The sequence below is a fragment of the Drosophila sulfurigaster genome, chromosome 2L, assembly GCF_023558435.1.
Source record: "Drosophila sulfurigaster albostrigata strain 15112-1811.04 chromosome 2L, ASM2355843v2, whole genome shotgun sequence".
NCBI classification, from domain to species: Eukaryota; Metazoa; Arthropoda; class Insecta; order Diptera; family Drosophilidae; genus Drosophila; species Drosophila sulfurigaster.
This window is the reverse complement of record NC_084881.1, coordinates 28423125-28448606: the sequence shown is the minus strand read 5'-3', so window position 1 is coordinate 28448606 and position 25482 is coordinate 28423125. Positions and strand designations below refer to the sequence as shown.

Below are 25482 nucleotides of genomic sequence, written 5' to 3'. Positions count from 1 at the left end.
TCCTAGGCCGCGCCTACGTCATGTGTTAAATATTATTATTATCAATCAATTTGCTATGCATTGATTGAAATAGTATCGTTATTATCAGCCCCTTGATTGCCTACTCGAGTGCCCAATGTATTTCTGTTGCTTGTTCCCTGGATGAGTAATGAGCCGACGATACTTGCACGATAAGTTCCAGATACGAGAACACGAGTAATCGATTCGCCTAACAAGTAAACCTCTTTTGTCTTTGGACTTGAATGGCGCTTATCTAAATAGAACTACAACTGACATTTTCTAGCTCTCTTTCTGTCTCTTTCTCGATCGCAACATTAAGTGGATTTTGTTGTTATGAAATCCCCTTAAGTATTATACTAAACAGGTGACGGCATCCGGCATAAAAATACAACTCAACTCAGATTAGCCCCACTTCAAAACTACCATCCAAATTCAATTTCCGACGATTCAAATTAGCACCAGATTTGCTTGAAAGTGTTTTTGGGGGTTTTTGGCCTTCGCAAAAGCGGTTAATTGACTAAGCTGATAACCCAAATTGACCGATAATCGGCAAATACAACATGTAAGCACACGCTTTGTGCTTTATTTATATTTGCCAAACAGACGAAACACCCTGTGCTTGAGTAGATAAGGCAACGAGAATGTTGCACTGAAATATTAGCTCACTTTTGGGCGCAATTAAAAGTCGCAAAATGTGAAGTTAATTGAAGTGGTTGAATAAAGAATATGGATGTTAAATCTAAGTAAAATTATTTTCAAATTTAGAATTGAAAACTAAAATTGAATGAAATTAATTTTAGGAGCTGTTGCAGATATGACAAAGTGATTTTTGTGCATTCAATTTAATATCAAAGGATTAGAGGTTCAAGGATATATCCTTAAAATCAAAAGTGATTAGGAAAAAACAGAAAATCTCTAGAATATCCTCAGAAAACGACCATTTTTATACATCTTAAATTAATCAAGGACAACAACAAGCAATGTATTACTTAAAATAAAAGAATTTTTACTGACAAAGACTAGATAAGATAAGTTCTCTCAACGTATTTTGAAGCCAGAATATTGTAATATAAATCCTAAGACACTTCATACATCACTCTAAGAAAATACACTTTTGCTAATTTGCCTCAATCGCTTTGATATCTTAGCATTAATAAAATTTTTTTTACAGATTAACTTTTGCTTGACATACAATATCTGTAATTTCTTCACACTTTTAAGTCACAAATTATGTATGTAATTTCTTTACCTATCTGTATTTTCTTTACACTGTTGGTAAACACGTAAAGTCTCTTTAACGCACTAATATCTGTAATTTCTTTACAGTATTAGCAATCGTTTGAATCACTTTAAATCTGCTTGGGACACTTGTACATAATGTTCAGCTTGTCGATATCGATCTGACTCATTTGCACGCGCTGTCCCATCACCTTCTCCGCACCCTCTTCCAGCGGCACAATGGTCATCTCTCCATTCTTGGAGAAGCCATAAGGTGTGTAGTGCATGACACTGCCATAATCATAAGTCTGATCGAAATTCTCCACAAGATTCTCGGAATATTTATCAAAATTATGCTCCTTCCCATCGGCGATATTCTCGGTGGCAATGTGCACGAAATCATCCCGATTCCAGGTGCTCTGCTGATGAAAGAAACCCACGGCGTGTAGAATCTCATGCATAATTGTGCCAATGCGATAACAACCCTCATCCAAGTCATAAGTCTGCAAATTCAACTGCTGCACTTTCCGTTGATATCCAACAGCTGTATAGCAGCCACCCGACTCTGCGGTAATATTCACATATTCCGACTGATCCTTGGAGACCTCCTTGAAGGTGAGGCACGATTTCAGCTCGATAATGCGCATTCCGAGTTGAATGTGATCCCGATGTGCCTGATCTGCAAACAGTTTCAACTGTAAGTTTGCCACTGAAATCGGAACTGCGACGTACCAATGTTGCTATTGATATAATACTTGACGATTCCATTGGGCCAGTGATAAGTTTCACTTCGCAATCCATTCCGCGCCAGAGGACTCAAGACCATGTCGCCTTCGAAGTAACCGCCAGTTAGTTCGGGATCCACTTCAACGCGATTTCCAGGAGCTGTCCACACATCTCCCAGGATACTCGCCCAAAGTAGGGTGAATAGCAAAAGGCAATTCATGTTTTCGCTGTCATAGACAAATAAAGACTGTCTAGATTGAATGGGTGGGAATCAATTCCTGGTAAAAAGCAGTTTTATCTTTATTGCGAATGTAATTGCAGTCTGTATTTATTTTTGTGAATTTATTGGCGGACTTTTCGCGTCATAAACTGCAACAATTAGATCTTATCTAATCATCGAATCGAATCGAAACGAATCCGGCAGCTGCTATGATAATATTACGAAACAGATAACTACAATCCGACAACTATTCAATATAACACACAGTGAGAAAAAACGATATTCGATAAGGAATAAACTACTTCAAATGGAGACTAAAAGTAAGAAAAGAAGATGTTTGAAAAGTACTTCAAATGTAGACTAAAAGTAGGGAAAGATGATGTTCAATTCTATTATATTTTAAAAGGAGGCTAAAAGCAAACAAACTAAAAATGGAAAACAATTATGTTCCATCAGAGTACTTCAAATGGAGACTAAAATCTAAGGAACTATAAGTTAAACTAATGCTCGGAACAGCACTTAATACAAAATTTAATAAGAACGCTTGCTTCTTCACACTTTTGTATTCTTAATTTAAGAATAAAGGAAGTATTGTTAAGTTCACAATATTCTGGAACTAAGCATGATATGAAGAGATTCTTATTTCGCAATGACAAATCTAGAATTTCCGACCAAAGTCAAGAAAAATAGCTCTTAATACTTATAGAATTAAATCCCCCCATTCTAAAATTAAGAATATAATATCTTTCAACTCAATATTTTATGAAATCTATTTCATTTCACGATTACCACATCTAGAACTTTCGCCCAAGTTAAGAAAAGAAGGCCTTGATTCAATTGGAATAAAATCCAAAAAGAAATGTTTCTTTCTTTAAAAGTTTACAATCAGACATGAATAATATTGAATTTACTGTATCTTTTCGCTCAATACGATATAAAATCTGTTTCATTTCACAAACGCCAAATCTAAAATGTTTAGAAATAAAGCTCTAGGTATTGATTCAAGGTTTTATTCTTGATTTCCAACGCTTTTTCTCTCTGTGCACAATCAGCAGTCAATCAATACGCTTTAGACTTTGCGCGGACACCTGTACATGGTATTCAATTTGTTGATGTCCGCATCACTCATTTGCAATCGCTGTCCCATAAGCTCCTCAGCTCCCTCCTGAAGTGGCACAATCGTCATTTCTCCATTCTTGGAGAACGCATACGCCGTGTAGTGCATGACACTGCTGTAATCGTAGTCCTCGCCAAAGTTGTCCACTGTGGCATTCGTATACTTGTTGAAGTTACTCTGAGTGCCATCGGTAATGTTCTCCTCGGCAATGCGCACGTAGTCATCCCGATTCCAGGTGCTGTGCTGATGATAGAAGCCCAAAGAGTGCAGGAATTCGTGCACAATTGTGCCGATTCTAAAGCAGCCGGTGTCGATGTCATAGTTCTGCAGATTCAGCTGCTGCACACGGTTCAGATAACCCACATATGAGTAGCAGCCACCCGCCTCCGAGGTGACATTTATATAGTACGACTGATCGCTGGTGGCCTCCTTGAAGACCAGACACGAGTTGGCCTCGAGAACGCGAATGCCGCGAAGAATGTGATCACGATGTTCCTGATCTGTATCGGTATTGCATAATTGTTTATCGTGTATCGTTTATGGCCTATCGCTATCGAATCTCACCTATGTTTCTGTTGATGAAGTAGTAGATAATGCGATTCGGCCAGCGATAGTTCTCATTGACCAATCCATTCCTGCCTTGCTGCTCCAGCACCATGTCTCCCTCGAAATATCCGGCCGTCAGCTCAGGATCGGTTTCCACGCGAGCTGGGGCAGCTGAGATATCCTTGGCCAGGGCAAAGACCACCAGCGAAACAATCAGCAGAGACCTCATGTTGACGACTTTAACGTTTGGGTGCGACTGTTTTGCTGATTAGTTGCCGTAGCCTCGGAATGTGCTGACCAGCACCTTTATTTATGGTCAATGGCGATTTTAAAATTTACAACTCTAATTTGTGGATTGGGAAATTTAACGGCAATCGGCTTTAGATCTTATCTAATCTTTAGTTTTTAGTCAAACACGTTTCGTGTACGTAACATAAGATCGATGTACACTGCATTTCTTTTTCTAGGAACACTGCAGTTTTTAACTGCAAAACTTTTGCAGAAATTTAATTTATTTAGTTGTCAATGTATAAACAAAAGCCCTTTCCCACCGTTATCATCAGATAATTTCGAAGAATCGGATTGTCGTTGAGGAGTCAACCTTTTTTTTTGCCTTTTCCTGGCATACTTTTAGCTGTTGTTTAAAAATGAATAAATTCCCGGAATGAATAGGCGATTGATTCAGCTGGCATTTAGTTCGTTTTCCTTATCTCTCATTTTTACCTGTTGGGTCGTGACCTTTTTCATTTAACTTTATTGTTGTTGTGCGCTCTTATCAAATCGTTAACGTAATGCGCGAAACGTTGCCGAAATTAATCGCAACAGAAATGACAGCGACAGTAGCGTTTTCCTAATTACATTTGTCAACACCATAAACTGATTAAATTCGAGCTGGCATCTTTTCTTGGAGAAGCGGGAGTTCCGATGAGTAAATGGCAATAAGGCAATGAAATTTATCATCATTAAGTTGCGAAAGAAATGCGTAAATATGAAAAGAATTTTGCCCTGCGTCACATAAGACTTTACATCAAACACACATCATAATAAAAAGACATTAGCGCTGCCTGAACAATATGTAATCATTATTGGATACGACGACTTTTTAAATAAGCTTAGTAAATGCGGTGCATTCGCTTAGATTACGCTTGGTTTGTTGTTAGTTATCGCCAGCGAAATGTACGTATTATGTATATAAATAAAGCGGATGTGGGTTGAAAATAGAATTTTTCTTACTTACCGAAGAGCTGAGTAATCTCGGCGCGTGCAGCAACAAAGAATTAACATATGCGTATGTATCTGGAAAAAGAAAATATTATAAGTCGTTAATACTAAGGTCAAATCATATATAGAATAAAACCACAAATCACACTTTTCAATAAAATAAAAATAAATGAAACAGTTACAATCGAGTGTGCTCGACTGTGAGATACCTGCTACCCATTGTTAATAAAATGAAAAGAGTGCAGTATTATTTTAAAACTATTCTAAATTATTACACCGCAAAATTACTACAAAGGCTATATTTGGTATATTTATGGAGTATTATTTTAAATATACTATAGGGGTCAATATATACCAAATAAGCTTAGTAAGTAAGCGTTTTTCCCCATATAAAAGTATTTCTTAAATAAATTTTTCAGCTTGTTACATACCTCGTATAAAACCACTTGTGTGACGTTTTGCTTAAAATACACCATGGAGTATGAAATATACCATATACCATAATATACCTATATATAAAAATGTGTAACTAATTAATGACTTGGATTATGTGATTTTGTAGGCGCATTTAAAATGCAACACTACTTAAACTTAAATAAATTTATCGCTTAAGCATTTCAAGTTCAGGGTTTTCGAAATCTGAGTACACAGATAAAAACGAACGGATGTTTATTATTAATCCAACACTAGCAAGTTTCAGAGCAGCACATGAATGATTCCGAAAAACGTTTGTACGACTAACACATAAAAATAATAAAAAGATATAGTTCATCGAAATGTACATATATTTAACACCATGCCCAAAATATACCACAGAATTTAAAATATACCATAATCCATAATATACCCATAAAAAAGTGCATCGCATTATGTATTTTTGTACCGCACTTATAATATAAATGCAACAGTACTTAAATAAATTAATTAATTTATTACTTAAACATTTCAAGTTCATGATTTTCTAAATGTGAGTGCACAAGTTCTGAGTACACAGATAACATCCAACGGATGCTTATTAATCTTACATTAGGAAGCTATACAACAACACATGAATGTTTTTGAATTACACGACGCTAAGGCTAACAAACTCTTGCTTATCAACAAGACAAATGCAGCATATTACTCAAGAATCAATTGAACGACTTATCTTTCTGTTCTCCCTTAAACAATGGGTAAAAATGTATAAAATGGATGGGAAACTTCTAATCGAGAATCATTCACAAAATGTCCAGTTTAAGTTACATCCTGTTAGCTTTCATGTGGAGCTGCTTAAACTCAATGCAGGCGAATGAAATGCGATTGACGTCAGCACAATTAAAGTACTTGAACTCTAATACACTCCATCGCAATGCGTTGACCTGGTCTGGTTACTATTGGCCAAATAGTACGCTTGTTTACAGCGTGGGCAAGGGAATGGGTAAGAGACTAGAATCAATCAAGCAACTAGAATCGAATTCAAATAATTTTCGACAGCCTTTGCGGACTATTTGCTGGTGATGAACGCCATGGCGGATATTTCAGCGAAAACATGCATCAAATTTCGACGCACCCACAATCCCAAGGAGCCGCAAGTGAATCTACAGAGAACGGACGACGGCTGCTGGTCGCACATCGGTTATCTGGGCGAGTGGCAAACTCTAAACTTGGGCAAAGGTTGCATGCAGCGTGGCATCATACAACACGAGCTGCTGCATTCGCTGGCCTTATTGCACATGCAAAACGATCCCAGGCGAGATCGATACGTGCGAATCAACTTGGCAAACATTGAAGAGGGAGAGCAACACAATTTTCAGATATATCACTCTGATGACTTTCAGCTTGGCTATGATTATGCCAGTTTAATGCACTACGGTGCGTATGCGTTCTCCAAGAATGAGAAACCAACCATAGTTCCACTCAAGAGAGGCGTCAAAATAGGTCAACGTATCGGTCTTAGTGCCAAAGATGTGCTGAAGTTGAGAATAATGTATTGTTGATTAAGTTATTGCACAATTTTGTTGTTGATTATAATTACTTTTATTTGCTCAATCTCTTCAGTTTTCATTATCTCTCTTAAGTATATATATTGAGTATTATAAATAAATACTAAGCTTTCTGATTCTCCTCAAAGCTCTGATTAATTTCTTCGATGATTAATTGCGCCGATGGAGCGTAATATGAGTTGTTCCTATTGAAAATTATTGCGGATTCTGAAATACATGATGAGCCCATTTCATTTGAAATCTTACACATTCTTGCATAACTAACCTGACCTATTTACTAGATTTTTGGTTCTTCGATTCTTTCTGGACACACAAATGCAGACAACTATGAGCAATGTTATCACTGATGCCACACAGATAGCAAGCTCAATCATCCAATGCTTAAGGAAGTCCATGACAACTTGAAGTCCATCCACATGCTCGGAACACGCGTCGACTTTGCCAATATATTCCTCGAGGCATTCACAGGTATTGGGTGCCACGCATTTGCGATGCTCGCCACATTCTGTTGCACAAACAGGCAGGCAAGCAGCGTCAGTCTGATTATCGGCTTGAGCGTAACCTTCGTTGCAACTACAATTTCCCGGTGACTCGCAGTATCCATTGGGGCAGCCACTGCTGCAAATTGGGGCACAATGATGGTCCGTCTTCGTCGCCTCGTAGCCGTCTTCGCAGTGGCAAGTGTTTGGTGCAATGCACTCCCCCTTGCCGCAGCCCCCGTCACAGTCTGGCACACATCTTATTGAAGAGGATAACTTAAAGTTGCGCTGCTTCTTTTGCATCACATTTCAACATACCTTTTAGCTGGATCCTTGTCCTTATTAGTATATCCAATATTACAGCTGCAACTATTGGGACTGATGCAGGTTCCATTGCCACAGTGGTCTTTACATATCGGATCACATTTGAAACCAACTCTGTCGTTCGTGATTTTTTGTTTATAACCAGGACAGCATATATTAATTTGCTTAAAGAAATAGGCGTGAAATTTCTACATCGCTTTGATAAACATTACGCCTTACTCTTGTTGTTGTGACTCCATTTATTGTTCTCCTTTCTGGTTTTTTACAAAAGTCAGCAAATATTCCACTAGGCAACAATGCAAATAATATATAATATCGGAGCATCATTATAAAGCTGTTGTTTGACCGCGCTACGAAACACAACTGAAAGCAGCGCACCACGAAGTTACAGATCCAAGCAGCTTCTAAGTATTTTTATATGACTCATTTTCTCTCTCAGCGTACTTAATGTTTATTTAATGCAATTGAGAATTAAGCAGTTAAACTGATAAACTTAAAAGCGAAAGTTACACTGAATTGCTCTGTTAGTAATACTTTAAGCAGAAGAGAATTATTATTAGCAGCAAAATGTTAATTATCTATGATTTACTGACCCAAAGGTTCAGTACCGATCATTGAAGAACTCTAAGAACAGGTTTATTATAAGCTGAGCGTGATTGAAATAAATCCCAGAATCGACTGATAATGTTATCAAGTTTTCTCTCTCTCTCGCTCTATCTGAATTCTTTATTGATCAGTCAGTTGGTCACTTCAAGCGAACACAAAAAGGTTTTTTTATCTTACACTATAAAGAACTAATTTCCATATTCTATAAAAATCAAGTAGTCAAGTTGTGCTTATGTATAAAAGAATGACTAACATAGATTTATAAAAAGTATAAGAATGGAAATTTATTCATGACATTAGTTAAAAGTTGCCATGCTCACATAAAAGACATACTCGTAAATACATAAATTGAATTCAGTTTAGATTTTCACAGATATTGAGTACCACACATCTGCGATGCGTTTATAACCAGGACAGAATATTTTAATTGCCTACAAAAAATAAGCGTGAAATTTCTACATCTATTTGAGACACATTATTATTTAGTCTTGCTTTTAAGACTTCATTTATTGTTCTCGATTCTCGTTTTTCACAAAAGCCAGCAAATATTCCACTAGGCAACAATACAAGTAATATATAATATCGGAGCAGCATTATAAAGCTTTTACTCGACCGCACTACGAAACACAACTGACAGCAGCGCACCACGAACTATTAGATCGAAGCGGCTTCTCAATATAATATTATATTATATGATACTTTTTCTCTCTCAGCGTATTTAATGTTTATTTAATGCAATTGAGAAACGAGCAGTAGAACTGATAGACTTAAAAGTGAATGTTACACTGAATAGCTCAATTGGTAATACTAAACAGCAAAATGATAATTATCTATGACCTAAAAACTCAATATCGTTCATTGTAGAACCCGTAGGAACTGGTTTAAGCTCAGTTTGCATGTATAAATCCCAGAATCGACTGATAATATTAGTATATTGTTAAGGTCACTTCGAGCGACTAAAAAAAATCGTATCTCATAAAATAAAGAACAAAATTTCATATTAGTTAAAAGCCAACTACTCGCTTTGCAACTAATGTATAAACTAATATACATTTTAGGTTCAGTACGTATGTTGTGATGGATTGTTGAACAAAAAGAGACGCACAGGGGGGTTGGTTGTTTTAATGACCGCTATTGAACAATTTTTAGAAATTCTAGCGGCGCTAGACCCAGATAGTAAAATCGTACAAAAAATACAAGAGAGCAAGAAGCTGGAAAAAACAAAAATGTATGTATATGTATATTTAAAAACGACAATTGTTTCACTTGCTGCTGGATCGGAAAAACAATAAATAAATTATCACAATATTATGTGTGTATGTCTGTGTAAGATTGAACACTGGCTGGAGTAAAGCCCATACACAGACAATTGAGCTGAGAGTTGCTCTTATAGTACACACACAGAATATATCACTTGAAATGAAAAGGGTAGGGTATGTAGAGTGCGACTACAGCTGCCCTGCCAATCTATTACTTCACTCGCAGCATGCAAATTAGTATGTACGTATGTATGTATGTATGCCTGCACTGCGCTGCCAACGTCTGAGCAGGCGAGGTGCACGTATGTGTGTATGTGAAGAGATACCGAGTGCAAGCGCGGCTGCAAGCCGGTGCGCTTGCGGACAAAAGAGAGTGCACAAAGGTACATAAGTATGTATGTATGTCGGCGATTATTGCGATATACAAATGTACACTCATACGCCCTCGCTTAACACGGGGGTTGCGTTCCTAGAAATCCTCGTGTTAAGCGAAATCGTGTTAAGCGAAACATGGATTTAGTAGCAAAATTCAAAATTGGAACCAAAAAAAATATTTTTTAATCCCGCTACCCATAGGGTAGAAGGGTATTATAACTTTGTGCCGGCAGGAAATGTATGTAACAGGTAGAAGGAGGCATCTCTAACCCTATAAAGTACATATATTCTTGATCAGCGTCAACAGCCGAGACGATCTAGCCATGTCCGTCTGTCCGTCCGTCCGTATGAAACACTGGATCTCAGAGACTATAAGAGATAGAGCTATAATTTTTTTCGACAGCATTTTTATACCCGCTACCCATAGGGTAGAAGGGTATTATAACTTTGTGCCGGCAGGAAATGTATGTAACAGGCAGAAGGAGGCATCTCCGACCCTATAAAGTATATATATTCTTGATCAGCGTCAACAGCCGAGACGATCTAGCCATGTCCGTCTGTCCGTCTGTGTGTCTGTCCGTCTGTGTGTCCGTCCGTCTGTCCGTATGAACACCTAGATCTCAGAGACTATAAGAGATAGAGCTATAATATTTTTTCTACAGTATTTGTTATGTTTGCACGCAGATCAAGTTTGTTTCAAATTTTTGCCACGCCCACTTCCGCCCCCGCAAACCAAAAAAATCGAAAAACAAGCGTAAATTTAAAGCTAGAGCTGTGAATTTTGGTATATAGTATAATTACTATAGTAGTTATGATTCCTGAAAATTTGGTTGCGATCAGATAAAAATTGTGGAAGTTATTAAAGAAATACTTTTGTATGGGCAAAAACGCCCACTTACTAGGGCTCTTAGTTGCTTTAGCCGACAATCTGGTACATTGTGCCGTCTATGGTATATTTTGAATGGTGTGCTGTATCGGTATACCAAACATACCATTTGGTATATTTTTAGTATTTTTTTAGTATTTTCGGTATATTTTGAAAATAATAACACAATATTTTGCCCTTATTAAAAATGGGTAGCGGGTATCTCACAGTCGAGCACACTCGACTGTAACTTTCTTACTTGTTTATGTTTGCACGCAGATCAAGTTTGTTTCAAATTTTTGCCACGCCCACTTCCGCCACCGCAAATCAAATAAAATCGAATAACAATTGTTACGCTTAAGCGTAATTTTAAACCTAGACTTTGCAACGTGGCATCATACAACACGAGCTGTTGCATTCGCTGGCCTCGTTGCATATGCAAAAAGATCCCAGGCGAGATCGATACGTGCGAATCAACTTGGCAAACATTGAAGAGGGAGAGCAACACAATTTTCAGATATATCACTCAGATGACTTTCAGCTCGGCTATGATTATGCCAGCTTAATGCACTACGGTGCGTATGCGTTCTCCTAGAATGAGAAACCAACCATAGTTCCACTCAAGAGAGGCGTCAAAATAGGTCAAAGAGTCTTAGTGCCAAAGATGTAATGAAGCTGAGAATAATGTATTGTTGATTAAGTTATTCCACAATTTTGTTGTTGATTATGATTACTTTTATTTGCATAATCTCTTCAGTTTTCATTATCTCTCTTAAGTATATATCTTGAGTATTATAAATAAATACTAAGCTTTCTGATTCTCCTCAAAGCTCTGATTAATTTCTTCGATGATTAATTGCGCCGATGGTGCGTAAAATGAGTTGTTCCTATTGAAAATTATTGCGGATTCACTTGAATCTTTCACGTTTTCCTCCCCGCCTATTTACTGAATATTTGGCACTTCGTTTCTTTCTCGACACGATAATGCAGACAACTATGAGCAATGTAATTACTGATGCCACACAGATCGCAAGCTCAATCATCCAATGGTTGAGGTAGTCCATGACACCTTGAAGTCCATTCACATGCTCGGAGCACTCATCGACGCATTCACAGGTATTGGGTGCCACACATTTGCGATGCTCGCCACATTCCGTTGCACAAACAGGCAGGCAAGCAGCGTCAGTCTGATTATCGGCTTGAGCGTAACCTTCGTTGCAACTACAATTTCCCGGTGACTCGCAGTATCCATTGGGGCAGCCACTGCTGCAAATTGGGGCACAATGATGGTCCGTCTTCGTCGCCTCGTAGCCGTCTTCGCAGTGGCAAGTGTTTGGTGCAACGCACTCCCCCTTGCCGCAGCCTCCGTCACAGACTGGCACACATCTAATTGAAGAGGATAACTTAAAGTTGCGCTGCTTCTTTTGCATCACATTTCAACATACCTTTTAGCTGGATCCTTGTCCTTATTAGTATATCCAATATTACAGCTGCAACTATTGGGACTGATGCAGGTTCCATTGCCACAATTCTCTTTACATTTCGGCTCACATTTGAAACCAACTCTGTCGTTCGTGATTTTTTGTTTATAACCAGGACAGCATATTTTAAATTGCTACAAAAAAAAGCGTGAAATTTCTAAAAAAAAATTTTATGCACATTATGACTCACTTTTTTTGTTAAAACTCCTTTTATTGGTCTCCATTCTGTTTTTTCACAAAAGCCAGCAAAGATTCCACTAGGCAACAATGCAATTAACGTATAATATCGGAGCAGCATAATTAAGCTGTTACTCGACCGCACTACGAAACACGACTGAAAGCAGCGCAGCACGAACTTACAAATCCAAGCAGTTTCATTTTTTTTCTCAGCGTGATTAATGTTTATTTAATGGTAGTTGCACACACTTAAAAGAACAATACGAATTGCAGCGTAGTATCCGATTTATTCTGCTTCTCGACCAAGACTGAACGCATAGCTCAATTATGTATAACAAAGATTGTGGCATATTGTTCAAAATATCAATGTACATATGTACGTGTTGCAGCACCGTTGTTTTCCGACATTATAATAGCACAGCCAGTTTCGGTAGCGCACACACGACGATCTATGAGCATCTGCCTGCAGGCAGCTGCGTCGTCAATTCTTCTTTCTATGCTGACCACCAAACCACACTGGGCGACAGTGACACTACGCTGACGACCAATCACAGCACAATTAGTGATTGATGCAATATTCCTATAATGATGAATTTAAGCATCTGGTGAAATTCACACGACTGCATACCCATAAACTCATACTAACATCCACATACTCTTAGTGTGCGCTGACATACGCATATGAATATAGATGAATATCGATAACTAAAATTAGCAGTGCATTAACATTAACATCTGCACTGCACACAATTATTTAAACTAACATTTATTTAATATATTTATTATTTAACGAGAGAATCAAAAAAGAGAGCCAATATCGAGAGAGAGAGTTTGGAAACCCGAGAGAGCGTCAAAGTAAAAATGTGTGAGTGAGTGTGTGTGTGTGTAGGCACACGTCGTAATACTACAGTGTGCCCTTGTTACACGCGCAGTTACACTGATCTACATAGTTTCTCCGCATGTTGGTCACCCTGCCCACTTTTAGTGCCTTTTCTACATATCATGTTTGCTACTATTCTCTCTACGAACAAGTGTTTTTTCTACAAGTTTTAATAAAGACGTGATTGTGGAATTGTGAAAAGACAAAAATATAAAAGTGAAAATCTTTGTATTCTACTTATCGACGCCCCCTACGTTTGCTCGTTCATAAAAACAAAAGCGCGTAGATCCACTACACTCCATATGTATATATATATATACATACGTTCACATATTTACATCCATCCATAACACACATATATATTTATATATAAACAGCAGCAACTCGTAATCAATCAATTGTAATAAAGATTTAAGCTGCTGTTTGTGTTTTAATTAACATTTTTCCAACAGCGATATTTCCGGTCTGTTTTCTGTCAGCCTTGTTTCACTATTCTGTGACAGACGAATTTCCTCTACAATTTGTGCTTGCTGTCGGTTGTCTGCTTTACTTTGAGTCTTTGTCGAGAAAAAGACTCTAAAGTGACTACCGAAGCATAGTATGTCCGAAAGCCAAAACGGTGAGAAAGATTCCAAGCGCTCACTCAAACTTCCGACCACAGCTCGTCGCCTGCTGTCCGCTTCGCCCGCTCCTTCGGGGTCGTTGCCTAAATTTCCAACTGCTGCGCGTAGTCAGGCAACTACGCGTGATCTTTTCACGGCCATCTACGTCAACAATCCACGGTTGACTCCGGTTGAGAAACTTTTCCATCTCAATTCGAAAACCGCAGATGAGGCCAACGAGATCATAGCCAAATTTCCGCTGACGAACGATGGTTTCGCGTCGGCTTGGAGTACTCTCTGCGAGCGCTGTGAAAATAAGCGCTTACTGATCACGAGCCAGCTCAAAATACTCTCTCTCTCTCTCTAGATTTCTAAGAATTATCTTAGGGAAAACTCGATTCACTTCTTTAAAGTAGAAAACATATAATATATATTCTTGATCAGAATCAATATGCCTTTTCCATCTGTTCACTAATAAAATCTTGAATCACGATTGCTTGACGTAAAAATTGGTCCAAAAAGATTTATTCTTAAATCAAGATATTAATCAAGAATAAAACATTCTTGAATCATGATTTTAATCCTAATATCAGAAGTTTTTAGTCTTTAAAGGCAAATTCAGCATATAAATCTTAATTTAAAAGTTTTTCAACCAAAAAAAGCTTGAAATAAGATCCAATATTTTAAGATCTGCAACTATTTAAACTGAAGATATGATTCACCTTCGTTCACTAAAATGTTTTATTATTATCAATATTTTCGTTCATCTTGAGATTGATTCTATTTAATAACAGCCATAATTTTCAACTGCTTTTCGCATATTGTAGTAAAAGCTAAGTTTTGAGAAAAATGTTGAAGATTGCTAGATTAAGTTGGACTTAAAGAATCAAGTGAATCGTTGGCAGCAATTGCAAACTGCAATCTGCGGTTGGAATGAAGCTTTTGTGATAATATGGTTTTAAAATAAACACAACATTTGCAATTCCAAAGGGACCCGGAATTAACTGTCTCTCTTGCACATCGCTATATCGCTATCCCTTTCACACACCCTCTGACTGTTAATCCGTAAAACAAAAAGCAACGCTCAGAACGCGTCGGAAAAGGAAGTGTTTGCATTTGCCTTTGCCTGGCACTAAAAATTGAATATTTAGTGGTCGTAATTAAAAATTAGCGCACCGGCAACAACCATAACAACGACAACAACAACAAGAAAAGCAACAACAAAGTCAGTTTTGCAACAAAAGAAGCTAACCATGGCCATGGCCATAATCCCAGTTGGCTTTCCCTCTCTCTCTCTCTCTCTCTCTCTATCTGTCTCTCGTAGGGTGTTGCATGCATACGACTACATTTTGGCTTTTTAATAGCAACCACCTGCACCACACACACACACACTTGCAAACCACACAAACACACACATACACAGACACACATAGAGAACAAGCAAACGGAAGTCGTAAACATTTAATTTATGCAGACAATGCTTTTGCGTTTTTAACTACACCTGAAGATGGCCAACAGGATGGCCAACAGGATAACTGTGAGCACTAAACTAATACATGTGCAAACGCGCAACATGACTATCTTCTAAGCCCTTAAAACTAACTTGCTGTAGTCGCTGCACTTCCAACATTAACTATGATGAAAATTTAACTGCTTATTCTAAAACAAAGGCAGAGCGTTAAATTCAGTTTAGTCCAGACTGCGATTAAATCGAGAAGAGTAAAGCCAATATTTATTATATATTTATAAATATAAGCGCATATTTTATGGCAAGACTTAAAATAATTGAAAAATACATTAATTTTTTCATTAAAACAGTGAAAGAAAAGTTGGAGAATTTAATTTGAAATGGCAAACATTTCACACACAAATTCGCCTGCCTTTTATTTCTTTAAATGAGTTTTTAATAAAGCCATTTCATATTAATTTGTATAGTTGGTTAAAATTGTAGCCCACCAGCTCTTTTACGCTTATCGCACGATCAAATCTTATGTAAAAATTGCTGCCTCTTAGCTCTTAAAGTTTGTATTTTTCAGTATCCATCAAAGCTAGGTTTTCAACAATTAGAATTTGACATTTTAAAGCAAAAAAAAAAAACCAAGCCTTATTGAACGATCAAATAATTGAAAAATTTAAATCTCCCATCTCTCTTTGCATGAACTTTTCTTAATTCCGTGGTTTTACATTTTTAGAATTAAGAAGAATTTTAAGATACCTAGCTTTATTGCGTTGTCAAATTATGGCAACCATCTTGTGTTCAAATTGAAGCCTCTCAGCACTTACCGTTGGAATTTATCAAAATTTTCTAATGTTTGGTTTAAAATAATCAGTATTAAAAAGAAATTGGAATAACCCAACCTTATAAGATGTTCAACTAATGAAAACTATCTTGTTTAAAATTGTAGCTTTCTCTTAGTTCTTACCGTTTGCCCTGTGCGTGGATTGTTCAGTAAATCTAGTCAAATTCAAGCCGTTGTAGTAAGCAAATTCGAATATGGAATTTAAAATTCAAGTTTGCGTTCTCTCAAGAGGCTGCCAAGCAAGTGGGAGAGAGAAAGGACAGCGTATAAGGAATTTGTGTTTTTTAATATACGAGTATATTGTTGGAATAATATAAAGCGAATTTAATGGGTTAAGGCGGCCACTAGAACGCCTGGCCATCAACTTTTTGCCAAGAGCTGTAAAAAAGTCAGCGCGTTGGCCAAGTCTCTCTGTGTATATGTGTGTGTGTGTGTGTGTGTTGGCTCAAGACTCGTCTTGACTTGGCTAGAGACTCAAAGCAACACGACAGCGATGCGTTCGTTGCCTGCTGCGCTGCTTATGATCGTTCTAATTTTATGACATTCTATTTTCATGCATAGGCAAAGAACTGTGTGTGTGTGTGTGAGTGCAGGCATCGCCATTTCATAGTCAGACATGAATGCTGCGCTTTGTTGCTCTGCTACGCCTTTGTTTGTATTGCCCTCAGGGGTAAAGTTTTTAGGATAATAACTTCCTGCGACTTTATGAGCCAAGCAAAAGCCAAAACCCAACAGCACAAGCTCTAACAGCAGCAGAAGCAACAACAACAACAATCACAACGTCAGCAGCTAAAGGGAAATGAGAATACTTAAGTCAGAGAGCAGCGCATATGAACAAAATATCTTAAGACCACACTTCAAGCACTCAGCAACCGCAAGCGACAATGACATTAGCTTAGTGCACTTAGCTGCCACTAGTTGTAAATTTGCATAAATCAGTTAACCTGATTAGAAAACGTCAAGTAATTATCAATTTGAATAATTATAAAAATGTTAAAATGAAGCCTATCTTTGAAATCTTTAAGGAAAGTCAGTAGCAAACAAATGTATAATTTTTTACATTTTTAATAACTTTAAAGATCTCAATTAATCCTAAGCTTATTTTAATTTAATTTGTATTAAGGTTATTATTATTATATACAAGCATATTGCTGTCTATGTTTAAGGTATGAATTTACCTTGCTAGCTGATTAAACTTTTCTTTTTAATGAACTTATTTTTATATATTATAATATATTTTCAAACTCAAGTTGCTTTTTCATAGGAAATTATTATAAAGGTTTTGCTGTCTAACATAATGCATGAAGTATTTTATTACCTTGATATCTGATTTAAACTTTTCTTTTTAAGAATTTATTGTTTTACGCACACAGAACAAATAAACGGAATTTTTTACTTACTAACTTAATTCGGTGTAATCAGATTAACAAGACTAATAGATTATATAAACTGAGTTTTAATTGATTTACTTATTACATTCTCAACTTATAAGAATGCACAATATTATTGTTCACTAAAGACAAAGACATCGTAAATATTTAATTTGAAGTAATCACAAATTCTTATCTTATCTGCATATATGATAAGAATGAACCCTTTTATTATTGACCAAGTGCTAGTTTTAGTTATAAGTCACCAAGCTCTAGTACAATCAATTAGTAAATTCATCAAGTGAATAATTATCTTATTTAATTTCCAAATACAAATAGATTGCACCTCGCAGCTTCTGCGTCACATTTCAGCTAATGTCATTGTCGCACAATCAAAGGCCAATACCAAGGCATCAGCACATTGCCACTGCGAGAGCGAGATACTCTCGGAGATTCGCACCCAAGCAAACCACACAAACTTTTGACGTTGAGGACAACCACAAGGACAAGAAGCAAGCGCACAGAGTGCAGAGGACAGAAGGTAGAAGAAGGTGAAGAAGCAAGGGCTGACGAGGCGACGGTGCGAGCATTAAAGACGCACAGACAGCAGCGCCATGACTGTGGGCATAATCTCAGACATAATTACACACAACTCAGTCACACACACACACACTAGCAAACGCACACAAACAAACACAGTCTGAGTTCAAGTCTGAGTCTGACAAATGCAGTCACACATGAATGGGCTGCCAGCTCGCCTGGTTACAATTTTTCCTTTCAACCATTTTGCGATTTATTTGCTTTTTTTCTGCTCTTTTTTCTTGTTTTTTTTTTTTGCTTTCGAGTTCAAGCGAAAGTTAAATTAACAGAGCACCTTAAAGGTGACACAGACACAGCGAGAGTTGCACTCGGAGTTGAGCTAGAAATCGGAGAGTTAGTCATTTAATGGAATTCGTTTGGCAACTTTACGCTACGAAACTATTAAAAGTGCATTTAAAATTAATTAAGCATACGACGTGTTGCCACGCGACGAGACTAGAAATCTGAAAGGTTAACTCAGCGATACCCTGTAAACAAAGCTTAGTCTTTTGTATATCTATGCAATTTAATGAATTTATTAAGCATACGACGTGTTGCCATGCGACGAGACTAGAAAATCGAAAGCTTAACTAAGCGTTACTCTATAAACTAAGATAAATCTGCTGGAATGCTTTGAAATTTAGAACATTTTTAATACACAAATGTAAAACCTTAATTACATCTTAAAGTTTATACTTTTGTTACTCGAATTCAACTTTTAATGCCTTTAGCATAAATGAAAATGCGTAGGGTCAGCCTTTTAAACAAGTTTGAAACAAAAAAATCACTAAAAATGATAATAATAATAATAAGAATGGCGAAAAGCGAAAATATAAAAGAAATTGCGTTGGCAATTAAAAGTTTTTTGGCTGCCCCGCATCGTGGGAGGTCCTCGTTTGGCGTTTATTTGGTGCGCTTAATTTGATTTAACGCCGCTTGTACACACTCCTTTTCCCTTCTCCCTCCCTCTCTCTCTCTTTCTCTCTCTATCTCTGTCTATATATTTCATTTCTCTTGCTCTATCTTCGCTTCGTTCCCCTTTGTGTCTGCAATCAAATCAAAATGCCAAGTTAAATGAAGCCAAAAGTTGCATTCTATGTATGTGAGTGTGCGCTTTTTTTGAAGCATAACTGTGGGCGCCACACACACACACCCACACACTCTCACCCACACACACACATACTTATGCAGACACATAGACTCGCAGAGAGAAGAGCATCTAGCATCCATTTGGCATTCAGTGGCTCAGAGGGCGCTTAATACGCGGCTTCAAAACTTTAGACACAATATCGCTAATGATAATTACAAGCTAAAACTTTTCCTACATTTGCTTGTACTTCTCCACACACACACACACACAGCTTCCTTTCTATCTCTCTCTTTTTTCCTCCCACTTGGCCACACTATCCCCAACATTATGTAATGTGCGTGTGTGTGTCTGTGTGTGTTGGTGTTTGTTTGTTTTTCAACTTCAGTTGGCAACACCAAAGCATAAATATAAAATTTTTCAGTGGTTTGCACAAAAGTTCACTACGAGTTGCGGGCGTTGCCTCAGAGAAAGAGTGAGAGGAAGAGAACGAGACGAGGAAGAGAAGAGCATTTTATAGTGTGCTCTAGTCAAACAGAGAAACACATAAATTTACATTTGTGTATTGCAGATAGATCTGCAGGCAAGCTTAAATACTATAGTGTATCCCTCATTTTAGCAAATTGAAATTCATTTTATAACATTGAATAAAGTATGAAAGACTTACATGAAACGCAAGAAGGAATCTGCAAAAAGAAGAGTTCAAATACTTTAAATTAATATAGTTTGAAGAAATTACATATTATAAAGTCTGATTTCTTATACTAGATCGGCATGAATAACTTAATTGTAATCAATTCTTAACTACAAATGCAATCTCTGACGCATGAGTGATAAATTGCGTATACGCAATGTATTGATAATGATGCAGCATCGAAAATTAAATTAGTAAACTGCGGAAATACTTCATAACTACTTGGGATTTGTTCTACGTTAAGACGAGGCTAATTAGGCAGCGGCTTTAATAACTTTTGATGATAAATGTGGCAGATTAGGCTGACAAAGCAGCTTGGTCTCTATCAGTTTATCGCAAGTCCAGTGCGAGTGCGACAAGCGTATGAATAAAATTCGAAATGCCATTCATGGACTTAAGCTCTCTATTCATAAATATGTCACAGGCAACAACCGCAACAAAGCATTCGCTATGAAAAGGGGCTCGAGCTCAGGCTTCTTCGATTCAGATTTGCGACTGCATGTCGTCAACATATCATCGAGGCAAATAAAAACTCATTAGGTATCCTTTAAGCCACTGAGTTTCACTGTTCAATGTCCTTCTCTCTCATTCTCTCTTCTGTGTGTGTGTGTGTGCGTTGGGCGTGCTAAGTAAGTTGAGCTGGAGCTCGAACAACGCCGCGCTAATGAAGTGCAAATTGGCTAATGGGGCGGGACGATGCGGCGTTGCGTTGCGTCTAATTATCAATGAGGGTGACGCATGTCGTGGCGTTCGAACCACATTGGCGACCCACACAGATCCACCGCAGATAAAACACTGCACAGAGCGAGAGAGAGAGAGAGAGATGACTGCTGCTGTGTGAGCGAGACGCAAAGATTTTTATGTGAAAACTTTTGTTCATTTCATGGGCAAAACTTTAATGGATTAATTTACCAAAACGTTCGTGCTGCAGGAAATTGAAATAGAAACATGGCAAAAGTGATAACAAAAGTACATAGAATGAGAGCAAGAGAGGCAGAGAGAAAAAGATAGAGAGAAAGAGAAGAACTAGAGATTTATGACAATGCTTGTGATCAGCTGCTTTTGAGCTAGAAGAACTCAAAGTGCCAAAGGCAAAAGTTTTATTAACTTTTTCGGCAAGTTTTTTGCACTCGTTGCCTTTAGCAGAAATCATGAATATTTTATTGCTCATTTTTATCCTCAAACACACACACACACACAGGCACACACACATAAAGTCTGGCGTCGACAGCAGTCGGCGATGTGTGAATTCTGCTGCCTTTTATCAATTTCATTTAATTAAAATTAATTCACCAATAATTGACTTTTAACGCACAATCATTTGCATGAGAAGCCTCTGCTCCCTCTGCCGCTGCCACAGCTCAGCAACTCAATACACAATATCAACACGAAGTGGTTCGTTTCATGCCAAAAAATGCATCATTTTAAAATTACAATTCATTTAATTGGGCGAATTGAATTTGCCATCGAAATCGACATCGAAACTGAAACCGAAAACCTCAATCACACTTAGCGTATTGAGGTGAAAAATGTGAAGCCACAAAGAGAAGCTGCGAAGCAAATGAAGTGTTTACAGTAACACAATTGCTTCAGAAGCCAAATAATTGCGTTACGATTGAAACTCAATTGAAATAGTAAGTTTAGCTTCAGAATATAAAAGGCTTCAATCAAATTAAGGTAATACGATTCTCAAGTAACCTTTCACACTCACAATTACACAAATGTAGAGCCCAAGGCACTGCACGAAATTAGGTTAGAGTGGCACCCGTTACGTATACGCACTGTGCACTCAACCAGTTTTGAGTGACTCGCTCAATAAATGTGTCATTTGAATGTGCTGAAGAGTTTTTAGTAGAAGTAGATACAAAGTAGTTCCTCCATTTTAATATTTTGAGTTTAGATGCTTTTTTATCAATATATTGCGTATACGCAATTTATCACTCATACTTCAGTGACTGACTGCATTTGTTGTCAATAATTGATTAGAATTATACGTTTAATAAAATACATATCATAGCGTATAACTTGCCAATTTATAGACCAGTCTTCCCTTTATTAACAATGCAAGATAAAAGTATTTAGAATCAATTTAGTCACACAAAAGAAAATACAAAAATTATGAACACTTTAATCTCTTTAATGTTTAATTTAATTTATTAAACTTGCTTCAAACGTATTGAGCTAAGAAACGTAAAGTAGGAGAAGGCGCCCTGAAGTATCTACAACAAAGAAAAAAGGGATTGTTTAGCATGTGTTTGACAGTCGAGAAGAGAAGAGAAAAGAAGCAAGAGGCAAGCACCTTAACAACTGCCTGTAAGCTGACATAAAAGTAGGAGAGACCCGTAAAATAGAAGGGTTTGTAATTGAGCTCAATCGCCAAGGTGATGACCTTCATCAAGCGCAGATTCTCACGAGAATTGGTGGAATAATACAACACTTGCTCCCACTGCGAAAGGTAGTAAATGCTGCTCTGGGAATTTGTCTAAAAGGCGAAGTAGAATAGAACGCGCATTAAAGTAATGAAATTTGAAAATCAACAAACTTTGAATGAACATTTTAAGAAATTCAGAAACTAAAAATGTAAAAAAATAAAATATTTTATGACTCATCTACCATATAAGCTATATCCGATCCCATTTGTCCCAGCGAGAGCAGCTCCACAGTCTTGGCGCCAAACCAAATGGGATAAATGTAAGTGCCAGAAGGACTCTGCAAATACCCAAAAATGCAAAACTAGAGCGCTGTTCAGTTTGTAATCACACGCACCACATAAGTCTTGAAGCCTAGAGCGCACAGCAGAATGGCGCTGAAGGCAAACAAGATGAATATTTGCACAGTGAAATGCTGCTCCATTTGCGCCATGAATCGGTTCAAGGCAACATTCTGGCGCATGGTTTGCACCAGAACTTCCTGCATTTGCTGCGCCATTAGCGGACGTTGTCGGGCTTCGAGAATCTTCTCTATAGCTGCATCCAAATCGCGCTTTATCACCCGAAAACGTCCATTGAGATGCGCCATCAGTTCGCAGACCAAAGCGAGCTCCCCGAATACCATTGTGACTATCTGGAGTGCCACATAGACGCTGCTCAATGTGAACGGCACAAAGATGTAGAGAGGATTCACATCGAACGCCGGAATCATGGAGAAGAGATAATCCTTGCGTCCACGCAACAACATCATAATAGGCGCCAGAACGTAACCCGAGACGGTGGCTAAATAGAGAGCACACACAACACGATTCAAGCGAAGTTTCCTTTGGATGCCTTCATAGATGAGCGGCTCCTTCTTGGCCTCCACATAGATGGAGCTGAAGAAGTTCTGGAGAACTTTTCGCAACTGCTCGCGATGCATCAGAATGTGAACACTTCGCAATTGTCCCTCGACTAGGATGAGATAAGTCGGCACACCGGCGAGCAGAAGATCCAAATTATTTATTTGGCTAAGCAAATAGCGCAACTCGAAATCGTTGTGCAACATAAGAGCAGCCCAAGCGAGCGCCGCAAGGAAGTAATCAAAGCGTCGCCCATTCGCTGAGGTTCTTTCATCCAGTGGCCAGAAGATGTGATTGAAGCGAAACAGCCACAATGGCCAGGAGAGTTTCACGCGTTGGCCATCAGCGAGTAGAGGAGTGTAACGAGCCATGTCGAGAACTATAATCGAGCAGCAAGTTCACAATTTCTTTTATAAGAAGCTTTCTCTGAGTAGTGTAATCATTTTGTGAAGACAGTTGCTCAACTTTTTAATGAGCTTCGCCATGCATGCAATGGCTCAATTAAGTTATTATCCCCAGAAAACGGAAACTGTTGAAAGTTTAATGATAATTTCGGGCTAATTCAACCAATGTAATCGCTTGGTCCTTAAATATTTGAGTAGATTCCGAAACAACTTTTGCGTAAAGTCAACAACAATTGTAAACATTAGGTAAACGAATAACTGAATACTCAACTTTCCACTGCAATTTCAATTGGAAACTTTTCCATCAGCAGAGCAAAGCCACAAACCCCGAATATACTCGTAGTAGCAAAGGCACAACTTGTGCCTAAACATTTACAACTTTGTTGCAAAACTAAACAGATTGCTCTAAACGAAAAGCTGACAGATATCTTGACCAAGGTCAATAACTAGATATAACATACTTAAGAATGTATTACAGAAAGGCAACATTTAAATAATGGTAAGACCAGCAGATTAAAATAAAAAAAGTACGCAGTATGTAAAATATGCTTACAAAAACAAGACATTCAATCTATAAAGATATACAGGAAAATACCAACTATCGATTATTTTCAGAAGTTATTCTTAAATGAGAACAGAACAAAAGTAGATTGATCACATACTTAAACAAGTAAGAAAGCTACAGTGAAGTGAGATACTCGCTACCCATCTACAACACAACCATATTCCACAAAATATACTAAAATATTCCAAAGGCTCTAAATTGGTATCATAAAAAAGTAGTACATTCAAAAAATATACTAATACCAAAAACTATTATATATTTGGTAAACTGATTAATAATACATTAAAAATATACTATAGAAACATTCCAAATTGTCAGCTTAAGCAAAAAGCACAATTTTGGAGTTGAAGTTTTTTTAATAGACAAAAGTATTTTCTGAATATACAGATTGTAATTTTGAAATCCACGATTTACTTCGTATATCTCCGAACTTCTAAAGTATATTAGAACTAACAAAAGACAATAAACATTCGTCATTATTTCTTTTCAAAGAAAACATAATAGGTCTTAATCTTTTTAATAACCAGAATTCATTGAATCTCGCTTCTCATAATAATATATTTTGAAGAGCTGAATTTAATTATAATATCAGGTCATTTCTGTGGAATAATGTACTTGGAAAACGTACATTTAATTTACTACGATTCAAAGACTTTCTTCCAGCCCAAAAAGAGGCACCATTAATGATGAATTTAAGAAAATTGTTGTTTCTTCAAACCAAGAACACAAAGAAGAATGTATACGAGTATACCACACCATCCTTTCTTAAGTCCTTAAAACGTTCTGCACTGCACCCTCTAATGAATTCCCTTCCTTCCACAGCACTTTTCTACTGCATTGCAACACTTATTCTCCCAGGAATTCAAGCGTTGTTTCAAGCGTAAAAAAGAAACTTAACTCACTTGGCTAATTCATAAAAATCAATTAATTCAAACGTGCAACTTTTGCACACAACACAGCCATTTGTTAGAGTCCCTGCAACAGTTTCTCCTCCCTGCGTTTTCTCCTTGTTTCCCTGCACTCTGCTGGGAGCTGCCACCCGCTGGTGGCACATTTGCGGCTTGGCTGCAGCAGATAGTGGCAACAGTTTGTGTTATGAATATTTTAAGAGGCCGTCAAGCAGCAGGAACAGCA

The 25482-nt window shown here is 37.5% G+C and overlaps 5 protein-coding genes and 1 long non-coding RNA gene across 6 annotated transcripts in view; 1 reads left to right on the top strand and 5 right to left on the bottom strand.

The window, feature by feature from the left end:
• Nucleotides 1-1299: 1299 nt before the first annotated feature.
• Nucleotides 1300-2203, bottom strand: LOC133842022 (seminal metalloprotease 1-like). Its single transcript, XM_062274916.1, has 2 exons — nucleotides 1951-2203; nucleotides 1300-1897 (listed from the first exon to the last, which is right to left on the bottom strand). Exons 1-2 carry the CDS (start codon nucleotides 2162-2164, stop codon nucleotides 1350-1352), a joined length of 762 nt encoding a protein of 253 aa, XP_062130900.1. The 5' UTR covers nucleotides 2165-2203; the 3' UTR covers nucleotides 1300-1349.
• A 949-nt stretch (nucleotides 2204-3152) lies between these two features.
• LOC133850132 (seminal metalloprotease 1-like) lies at nucleotides 3153-4096 on the bottom strand. Its single transcript, XM_062286129.1, has 2 exons — nucleotides 3846-4096; nucleotides 3153-3781 (listed from the first exon to the last, which is right to left on the bottom strand). Exons 1-2 carry the CDS (start codon nucleotides 4054-4056, stop codon nucleotides 3234-3236), a joined length of 759 nt encoding a protein of 252 aa, XP_062142113.1. The 5' UTR covers nucleotides 4057-4096; the 3' UTR covers nucleotides 3153-3233.
• An 867-nt stretch (nucleotides 4097-4963) lies between these two features.
• LOC133850138 (uncharacterized) overlaps nucleotides 4964-25482 on the bottom strand; it is a 54151-nt gene continuing 33632 nt past the window's right edge. Inside the window, exons 2-3 of the long non-coding RNA XR_009895586.1 lie at nucleotides 20082-20100; nucleotides 4964-5123 (exon numbers count right to left, since the gene is read on the bottom strand). This is a non-coding gene — a long non-coding RNA (uncharacterized LOC133850138). The remainder of the gene's footprint in view (nucleotides 5124-20081; nucleotides 20101-25482) is intronic.
• LOC133850220 (zinc metalloproteinase nas-13) lies at nucleotides 6118-7035 on the top strand. The gene is made up of 2 exons (XM_062286258.1): nucleotides 6118-6465; nucleotides 6522-7035. Exons 1-2 carry the CDS (start codon nucleotides 6273-6275, stop codon nucleotides 7022-7024), a joined length of 696 nt encoding a protein of 231 aa, XP_062142242.1. The 5' UTR covers nucleotides 6118-6272; the 3' UTR covers nucleotides 7025-7035.
• On the bottom strand, nucleotides 7134-12738 carry LOC133850219 (epidermal growth factor-like protein). Its single transcript, XM_062286257.1, has 5 exons — nucleotides 12610-12738; nucleotides 12384-12553; nucleotides 12055-12324; nucleotides 7296-7498; nucleotides 7134-7237 (listed from the first exon to the last, which is right to left on the bottom strand). The coding sequence occupies exons 1-5, from the start codon at nucleotides 12715-12717 to the stop codon at nucleotides 7134-7136; spliced, it is 855 nt and encodes a 284-aa protein (XP_062142241.1). The 5' UTR covers nucleotides 12718-12738.
• Nucleotides 22265-23750, bottom strand: LOC133850905 (odorant receptor 35a). The gene is made up of 4 exons (XM_062287162.1): nucleotides 22875-23750; nucleotides 22722-22817; nucleotides 22408-22590; nucleotides 22265-22327 (listed from the first exon to the last, which is right to left on the bottom strand). Exons 1-4 carry the CDS (start codon nucleotides 23748-23750, stop codon nucleotides 22265-22267), a joined length of 1218 nt encoding a protein of 405 aa, XP_062143146.1.